The sequence below is a fragment of the Vanessa tameamea genome, chromosome 16, assembly GCF_037043105.1.
Source record: "Vanessa tameamea isolate UH-Manoa-2023 chromosome 16, ilVanTame1 primary haplotype, whole genome shotgun sequence".
NCBI lineage: Eukaryota > Metazoa > Arthropoda > Insecta > Lepidoptera > Nymphalidae > Vanessa > Vanessa tameamea.
The window spans coordinates 6,851,658-6,861,331 of NC_087324.1; the positions used below are offsets into that span (position 1 = coordinate 6,851,658).

Here is a 9,674-nt window from a genome sequence, read left to right on the forward strand (position 1 = left end):
ATCACTCATTCGGCCTGCGGGTGTCTCCGAGTGATGTTCGCATCACTCGGACCCCAAGAGTGTTCAATCTTCAAGACTGAGTCTAGTACTCGTCGTCACGCCCGGTAACGCTGTAAAGGCTAGTGGGGCCAAAAGCAAAATGACACAGACACAAAAAAGGCGGCTCCTTTATTGCTAATGGCGTATCGATGTACCGTATGAACATATTTATTGACTTCTGCTGATGAGCCAGTGTGTTTTTAATATATAATAAATATTAAAAATGTGTTTCTTTAAGGTCTTGTCCCATTAAAAATCTCTCCAGTTTCATTAGATAGTAATCATACCATTAACATTGTTAGTGGTAACTAAGTAACAAAATTAATGTCTAAATCAGAAAGTATTTTACTTATCATTTTCTGAGATTTCAGCCAAAACGCTTAATATTACTCACTAAAACATGACTGTTTTTCATTACAAACTAATGTTTTAGTAAGCGAGTATATTCAATGACCAATACGACTCACGCCTTTAGTACATTAATGCCAATTGCCAGTTGTTATATGTTATTAATGTTAACACCGTCGTCGTGATTATGTTATTCCTTGGTTAACACAAGCAATTGTGAACAAGATTGATGTAAGAAGGTTTTTACACAACGCAAGGCCATATTAAATTTACTTTTATTTTATTAATATGTACTTGTTTATTGTTTGGAAGAATAAGAGGTTATTCATAATTATTTTAAATGTGCTTTACAACATCATGAGTATTATGTCACAAATAATATCATAATTATTACTTTTAAAATGATAATAATTTCAGGACATATCCAGGTTTTGCCCTGAATTACGTCGTGATGATAGGCGTAAGATTTAAGGAAAGGTATTTCACCAGTTGAAAATTATATTATGTTATGAAAGTTGTTTTTTCAAATATTGTAAATGCGAAACTAACTCTCAGTTTTTCTCTCTCTACTCTCGTCTCTCTGTAACTTTATGATAGTTACCTCGAACTGAAAATAATTCATGTTTATAGTCTTAATTCAAACTGAAAACATTTAATTAATAAACATAAATCAAATGTCCCTAACATTTCTTGTAAGTTGTAACTATCAAATATACGAGTGAGAATGCACGAGATCAGCCATCTATTTTATTAACTCGTCATAAAATATATACATTAATTTATATGTAAAAGTATGGACCCAAAATTAAGTAAACTTACTTAACCTTTAAATAATTATTTTTAGTATAATTTTTTTTTCTAATGGCTAGTCTACTTGACAGTTAACTGCTAAGACTTCTTTGTCAATAATTTGTCAATTGTCAGTAAATACTATATAGGTAATCCAAGCCAAGGACATTTTTATTTCTATTTTTAATCTTAAACCAATACATTTTTATATTTATAAGGATTTACTATCCTTAATCGTGTAAAAATTTTTCTGCAATCTCATGTCTGCATTGGCTTACATTTGTGATTACGGAAGCGAAGAAGAGACGTCAGATAGTGAAAAAAAAGATTCTGAGAATTTAAAAAAGTAAGCAAGTAGTTTTTTATTCATTAATATTGTCAGTTTAATTTTAAAGTTATAAGCTATATAACCTGGACAAAGTAATGATATGTAGTAATAGATTGTATACAATTTGTATGATCCATTGTATTTTGATTTGTTTAAGTTTAATCAAAGCAATGTCAAAATTGTAATTGTACTTATCAGTATCACATTAGTTAATTTACCTAGTAGTACATATCCTTTAAATGAACACTACATACATATTTATATGTATGTATACATTACAATCGATTTGTAACAAATAGCTTTAATTACTAGGTTAAAATTACCAACCCCGAATCTAAGTGGAGTCTCTGTTGTGTTGTCAGAAGAACATATTGATAACCCCTCACTTCACAGTGGGCATACTCGTTCTTTTCCCCACATAAGAGGAAATTGGGCCACATTTATATATGTTGAATGTAAGTAAATTGTTTTTTTTTTTTTTATAATAAAAACGAAATGAATAATAAAAACCTAACTTCCTCAACTATAAACTGAGTTTTAATTCAATTAATTACTTTGTAAATTTAGCACATATCTTGACTCCGAGCATATTCATGGTCATTATAAATAATATTAGTACATTGAACATTTCAGATCCGAATAAGGGAAATCTATTTCACATAATAGAAAAATTAGAGGCTTTAGTAAAATCTGTTGATGAATCATGTATGGTATGTCAGGATGTACACATAAGCCTATCTAAAACATTTGTTTTGAGATATCACATGATAAAGTCCTTTACATCAACATTACAGAATGTGCTAAATAACAACAACAGGTATGTTATACATTAATTTAAGTTAATGCAAGTTATAATTAAAGATGAGCAATGGTAAAAAAAATAAACTAATTAATTTTAATAATTATGTAAAACACAATTATAATGGCCTATTATTGTTAATTTCAGTTTTATATTGAACTTTGATTCTGTTGAAGTATATTGTAATGAAGAAAATACTCGTACATTTATTGCCCTTGGAGTAGATGCTTTAAGTCATGCCTATTTGAATAATATACTCAAACAAATAGACACTCTTTTAGATGATTTCAAACTACCAACATTTTATGAGGTAAGATACCAGCAATAATTAAATAATTATAACCTTGTTAAAAAAAAACTTTTGCAATAAATGAAAATTTACTAAGGATCAGGTGCTGTACTTTAAGTAGTCATATGAATTGTATTAAAACTTAGTATTATTTACCGATTTCACATAATTAAATTATGTTTTTTAAGTATTTTCATGAGTTTTTTACACTCTTATTTTTTATATTATAATAATTGTTTTAAAAGATTTTCTTTTTCTATAGAATCCATCATTTCATATGAGCATTCTAAGTGTGAATGGAAATAAAAAAGATTTACTGTTGAAAATTTTAAACAACTTCTATGATATTTTTATACAACAAAAATATATACTAAAACCCGAAAACATCAATAAGGTAAATTGCAAAAGTGGAAATAAAATTTATCAGTACTGTTTAAAGTAACTTCAACAATGGATAGAAATCCAAATAAAGTATACATTAACCCAAATTTTCAAAGAACTCCTCCTAAAAATACATGGTCATTTCAACATCCAGACAATACTTATTTATATAAATATGGTTCACAATTGCAAAATGTTGAAGCTGTAAACAGATTTAGTATGGAAAAAATATCAAACAGAAAAATATATGTTAATCCAAATTTCAAACAAATGAAACAAGAACAGCCAATACCAACAGAACTAAAAGGACATGAAAATGTGAAGAATTACCCAGTACTAATATCAAAATCGAAATATTCTCTTGTGAATAAAGCTGATGAAAGTAATAACTACACAGAAGGCATACCTCAGAATCATAGCATAAATACAAAGAACAAAACTAACATTCTACAAAATCAAAATACTTGCATCGAAAAAGTTTTGAATAAAAAATGTACAAATGGAGTTCCTGTTATAAAATCTCGTTATACCATTATTAGAAAAAACCAAGAACCCTCTGAAAATCATGTAGAAGTTATACAGCAAAATTTTAAACAGGATTCTATTCCCAGTTTAGTGGTTACAAATAAGAACTTAAGCCTTGAGATTTGTCATTTGTATGCCAATAATGTAGCTCCTAAAATGCAGGAAAATGTATTAAAAAATAAACCATTTGAAAATATTACTAAAATTAAATTAAGTAAGTATAAAACAATACCAGCTACATACTTAAAAAAGAATATTTCATCAAGAAATGATTTCAATTCAACATCATTAATATCACAATCACATACAAATGACGAATTTTCGTTTAATATAAATACATATAAACTAACAAGGTCTAGCTCAAAGTCTAATAACGAAGGTAACCCTTTGAAAACAAATGTGAAAACTAGTAAGAAAAGTCTCTGGCCAAGTCAAAGTAAAATTAAATTATTAAAAGCAAATTTCAAAGTAAATAACATTCCATGTAGATTATTTATAAAATATGGAAAGTGTCTAAGAAAAGATTATGGAAACTGTGAATATGTTCATGATAAAAAACATGTTTCACTTTGTAGGAAATTCTTAAAGGGAATCTGTCATGATAGTGATTGTGCTCTTTCACATGAATTAACTGCGAATAAGATGCCTACATGTTACTTTTATTTAAAAGGAATATGTACCAAAGAGAATTGTCCTTACTTGCATATTAAATTGAATGAAAAAATTAAAATATGTCATTCTTTTTTGCGGGGATACTGTGAGAATGGCGATACATGTCAGTTTAGACACGTAAAAGTAAATCAGTGTAAGAAATCAAATATGTATAATTTAAATACATGTAACAAATATAAAAACTTACCAAGTAAAAGTACAAAACTCAAAATAACTAAGACAAAATGTAGTATTAAAAAGAAAGATTTAACACAATTGGATAACAAAAAGAATGTAAAGTTATGTGACAAAAAAGATGCAGATGTTGATTGTAGATATTATAAAGAAATGGTTACTAATGAAGATAGTTGTAAAAACATAAAACCTACTAGATGCAAGATAGGAACTTTGCCTTCATTTATACAATTGTAGTATTTTTAATGTTACTTAAAAAGTTTTTTTTTTAATTGTAATAATATCAAGTTATTGTAAATAAATTAAATAAAACGATAATTGTGATAATTTATTATTTTTAGTAGGACACTTCCTACAAAAAACTCATGCCCAAATTTATATCCAAAAAAATTTTCTTTATTGTATCAAATGTTATTTCAAAATTATTAAATAAGTCACATTATAAACAAATATACAGTTTACATAACAGGGTTTTTATAGTAATTAACTGATGTGTATTAAGTATTTAAAGTAATAGTAAAAGTAGAATGACTATATAACTTAATTTAAATAAATATAACATTTACATAGTTTAGCAGACATGTTTATTTCTTGAACCATTTTGGTACTTTACTTTTAGATACAGATGCCCCATTGCTAGACTGTTGTGGACTGTGAGGATTTTCCAACTTTCTTCGGCTAGGTGCACTGTAAAGATAGTAATGATTATATTAGTTCTTTACAGATGTAAGATTTATTTATTTGTCTCATTTAATTTTTTTTAATTCAATGTATATGGATCTATTGCATTATAGGGTCATAGATTTGGGATGTACATAGTCTATTTAGTTTTATGTTTGGAGAATTTGCTTGTTGTCGTATGTTATGTAAGTGAATGCAGTCTGTAAGAAACCTGACTTTCCTTTCAAATAACTATACTAAAAGATGGAAGAAAATTTTGTATGTAATATTTGTGTATGTCTAATGGATCAATTTATAGATTAGTCACAGAAAATAAGATAACTTTTTTTAAATAAAATAACTCCTTTTAATTTTCACTTTGGATCAGTAAGTTTAAGGATATAATATGTCAGACATGAGCTGAGTACAATTTTCTCACCGATATTTTGAGGCTAAAATGCAGGCTGCATCATTTGTTGTCTTCTTAGAGTAAATTTCCTTTCTTAAATATGGTGGACCTGAATTTTCTTCTAACCATTTGAAATGCATATGAACACATGGTACAAATTTTGCATCTAATAATGTCACATTTGGATCTAAATCTTCTTTTAATGGAGTTGTAACTGAGAAGAAAAATATAATTATAATTATCTTATAAAAAAATTTCAGTTGTCATTTAAAGTCATTGTATTTTTATAGATATAATATAAGTACTAAGTATTAAAAGTACATAAACTCATTTTTTCAATACAAAACTAAACATCCAAGTTTCTTGCTGTTGTTCTGACGTTGCTAAATTAAAATATTCGTGTGCGAAAGTTTATACAATAATTTAGTTTAGAGATGATGATGAAAGCACACATGAGAATTATAGAAAAGCCTTTAAGCTAGGCTTCAACTGAAATGGTGGGACAGTGGAGTTTCTTTAACTATTGATGAGTCTAATACAATATTGGGTTATGGTTTGATTTATACATATTTATTTATATTCCGAATGACTCAAATTGTAAACTCTTTGAATGAAGATTGATGTTTTATATTTTAAAATAATATGCTCAATTTTCTCGACTAGATTATGAACTAAAACAATATTTTTTACTTGGTCTGGCCACATTTTGGAGGTCATTTTGTATGTTTAAATTCTGTAAATTAAATAACAAGTTAATACATTAACTATTGACTGTTTTACTTACAAATATGAAAAGGTTTATCTTGATTTTGTAGATGCTCTTTAACAAAGTTTTGTACTTCTTCGATTGTATTGTTTGGGGTGAACACTCCTTGAAGTATAATGTTGTCTGGGAATTGTATTCTTACTACTACATTTTTATACATGTTTATTTTGGAAAGGGAGGCCTGAAAATTAAAGGTTTTTATGGATATTACATATAATTTACAACTCAGAATTTGTATTGTCATAGATACATTTCATATCTGCCATTCAAAGCATTAATAGTTGTTTTATATATAAATTTTGTATGAGATCATAATTTAGACTCTAAATTACACTTGAGTTCAAATTGCACCAATGCATACCTCCCGGTCAGTCACATTGTCAAAGACTCACATTTTGTTAAATAGACAGAACAAGATAAAAATATTTTTTAACTGTATTTCTGACAAGTAAAAATACAATGCAGTCAAATATAAATCAAATTAGAAACATGATTTTTTGCCTATCCAATTCATGTATAAGTTATCATATAAAGTTTAAACACTAGTTATTAGAAAAATGTTTTTTTTTTATACAAATATAGTAAATTATTTTTTTGTGTATGTTATAATAAATCTAATAGATCAAAGCTAAAATAAAATGATTACCTGCTGTGCAAATTCTTCTCGTTTTGTTGAAGTAAGTATTGGTGTATTTTCAAGTTCGATACGATGTTGTTGTAATTCATGGTAAATTTTTCTTACTTCTTCAATAGTTAACTCATAAAAATCATCAGGTAAATCAGATAATTCTTCTTCATTTCCATCTGGGGGCATGAAAGCTATGGCTTTTTGGGATCCAATCTATTTAAATTAAGAACAGTAGTGTATTATACAATACTAAAAAAATTACATAATAATAAATATAAATTATAAGGAAATTCAATAATTTATATTAGTTGTTACAAATGCAAAGTTTAAATAATAACTAATTTACTATAACATTATCAATATTTAAAATATGAAGCAAGTGATATTGTGAACTTCTGGGATAATTTTTATGTACATTACTATAGTTGTTTTTTGAAAATAATATAATTTAACTTACGAAGGTAACTTCTTCTTCAATTCTCAAACGTCTTTCAAGATTCTCTCGAGTTATTTGGGGTTGTGGAGACTGATATGAAGTTGTACTTTCTAGCTGTTTTGGCAATGTTTCCTGATCCTTAGTTTTAAAATTTTGATCAATGTCTAGTTCAGTAGGCAAGTCCATTTCAACTTTAGCATCTTTCTTCTTTTTTTCTTGTTTTATTAATATCATGGGATCCAGGGAACCTTGTGCATTTTCAGTATTTTTTATATTAGATGGACCTTGTATACATTTCTCATCATTATTAGAATGTGATGGTTCAGTTGATGTTACTAAACCATTTTCTGGTTTTTCAGTTTTGACTCGACGATACACTGATGATATGTTTGCCTGCCTGTAACATATTTTTTATTGAATACAATCCTAACCCAAAACTAACTGTATAATGAATATACCAAAACAATAAACATTTGAACCATTAATATAAAATGTTATTTTATGTATGATATGCATTGTATGGTCAATTTGTTTTAGGTAGATTGTGATTCTCATTATCATGAAGCAAACATGTTGAACAGCATGACATAATTACAAACAATCTAAAACTATAATGTTTAGCAATAATAGAACATTTATTGATCATTTAGTGGGAACATATTTTTAATTAACATATTTCTCATCATACAAACAAAATAAGTCATCTAATGAGTAAATAAAATTTTTTGTTTAAGTTGCAGAACCTTCCTCAATTGCCATTGTACAAAGTTTCAGATTTTAAATTCAATTTTTTATCTTTCTCAATGTAGCACTTACATTGGTTCTGTTTTATCCAGTAAACGCAGAATTGCTCTTCCTGCTATCAAGCCCAACTGTCGCAAAGATTTTTCCTTCAATGCCTTAACACCTGTTACTTCTTGTCTCATGTAGGAAATAGTGGGGTTGTGTAAATTTGGTAGTTCATTTGGAGCCAATGACATTATTAAATCATACAGTGTTGTATTTGGTGTAAAATCACCAGTCATTCTTTCACCTAACAAAAATTGGAAATTATATGAACATAAAGTTAAATAAAAATAAATGAATAGAAAATGCTATTTTTTTATGAAATTTACCATCATTTAACATGAGCCCTATAGTGACATTTGATTCCACTCTTTTCTTTTCCGCTTCAACCATTTCAAGAAAAGCTTTATTTGGCAAATTACAGAATCTTACTGTTGTTGTTAAATCTAAAATATGTTTATGATGTTTTAAATCATAATCATTTGGTTCAAGCCCTTGTTTAGCACATACATCTTCTAAGAGCTTAAATAAAATAGAAACATATAATTTTTATAGTTATTCTATATCATAAAACTGATATGACTATATTTTGTATATAAAATATATTTATTCTACAAATGAGAAATTTCATTTTATTTTTAAAGTTATTATTATTTTTAAGATACCTGTAAAATATTAGTGTCCGGTGTACAATGAACTTTTACTCTTCTCCCATTTGGTGTTAAAACGACGATATCTCTTGACATTATTAATGATTTTTAAAATCTTTCGATTAGCTTAAAGAAATGTATGTAGGACAAAATTGCTAATCAAAACCAAATCAAGAAAACAATTATCATTACAAATTAACTGTCAACTGTCTGGGTTCTGTCAAGATTTGACCTGACAATTTGATTTACTCTTTTCTATGCCAAATTGCAAATGTAATACGCCATGCAGCCATCTCTCTGGTCTCCGGCGGAAAGTGATACTGATTAAACTGGCTACTTCCGTCTCACGATGCAATATCGTATTCAATCCATCAAATGAATTTGTTGAAGTTGAGATTAATCATGAATCAATCCTGCTCATTTTTTATTTTGATACTGAAGCTGCAGTGCAAGCTTACGTTGATAGCACCATGATCCTCTCCAAGTATCAAAAACCGAAATTTTCATATGAATCTAATGTTTTATTTAGATTGGAAGGTTTAACATGTGTCATTCTGCCTGTATTTATTTGCTTTTAAGTATATATTCCTTCGAATCGAAGGCCTTTCTTTTGAATATGACTGGCGATTCACTCACGAAATTATGGCATTGGGAATATTGCGCGATAGTAATTGAATTTTGGGGCCAGATAATATTCTGTTGTGTTTTTGCGACTCCGCAAACTATTGGCATATTATGCTATTATTTCCCATTTTTATCTCTTTCTTGTTCAACAATTCTTTAACCAAATTTATTAGATTGTCCTGTATTTTGTAAAGCTTTGTCTTTTTTTGCATAGAGTTCATATCTTGCGTTTTTTTTCTTCCACTTTGCGATAGTTCTTCCGTATCCGGAAATGTCAGTGAAACTTAAGTATATTAACACTTTTTTTGTATATTTCCGTTCATCCGTTGTTTTAGATGCCTATGTAGCAGTACGTCGTCGTTACGCCGTTA

General features: G+C 27.8%; 3 protein-coding genes across 5 annotated transcripts in view; 2 read left to right on the forward strand and 1 right to left on the reverse strand.

Annotated features, from left to right (window-relative positions):
* The window catches only part of Pka-r1 (Protein kinase, cAMP-dependent, regulatory subunit type 1), a 47,378-nt gene extending 41,596 nt beyond the window's left edge, over positions 1-5,782 (forward strand). Inside the window, exon 8 of the transcript XR_010309372.1 lies at positions 5,773-5,782. The gene's annotated coding sequence lies outside the window, so the exon portion shown is untranslated. The remainder of the gene's footprint in view (positions 1-5,772) is intronic.
* On the forward strand, positions 1,332-4,607 carry LOC113402970 (U6 snRNA phosphodiesterase 1-like). Of its 2 annotated transcripts, XM_026643365.2 has the most exons (5): positions 1,332-1,522; positions 1,817-1,959; positions 2,138-2,321; positions 2,451-2,613; positions 2,855-3,259. In XM_026643365.2, the coding sequence occupies exons 1-5, from the start codon at positions 1,437-1,439 to the stop codon at positions 3,032-3,034; spliced, it is 756 nt and encodes a 251-aa protein (XP_026499150.2). In that variant the 5' UTR covers positions 1,332-1,436; the 3' UTR covers positions 3,035-3,259. The 2 variants fall into 2 exon arrangements, with proteins under 2 accessions (XP_026499150.2, XP_026499149.2); XM_026643364.2 differs by lacking the exons at positions 1,332-1,522; positions 1,817-1,959; positions 2,138-2,321 and having other exon boundaries at positions 2,452-2,613; positions 2,855-4,607.
* On the reverse strand, positions 4,906-8,895 carry LOC113402971 (tether containing UBX domain for GLUT4). Of its 2 annotated transcripts, none has more exons than XM_026643366.2 (8): positions 8,695-8,895; positions 8,359-8,551; positions 8,060-8,276; positions 7,265-7,640; positions 6,826-7,020; positions 6,198-6,360; positions 5,444-5,627; positions 4,906-5,031 (listed from the first exon to the last, which is right to left on the reverse strand). In XM_026643366.2, the coding sequence occupies exons 1-8, from the start codon at positions 8,773-8,775 to the stop codon at positions 4,929-4,931; spliced, it is 1,512 nt and encodes a 503-aa protein (XP_026499151.2). In that variant the 5' UTR covers positions 8,776-8,895; the 3' UTR covers positions 4,906-4,928. The 2 variants fall into 2 exon arrangements, with proteins under 2 accessions (XP_026499151.2, XP_064073298.1); XM_064217228.1 differs by having other exon boundaries at positions 8,359-8,475; positions 8,695-8,828.
* Positions 8,896-9,674: the final 779 nt, after the last annotated feature.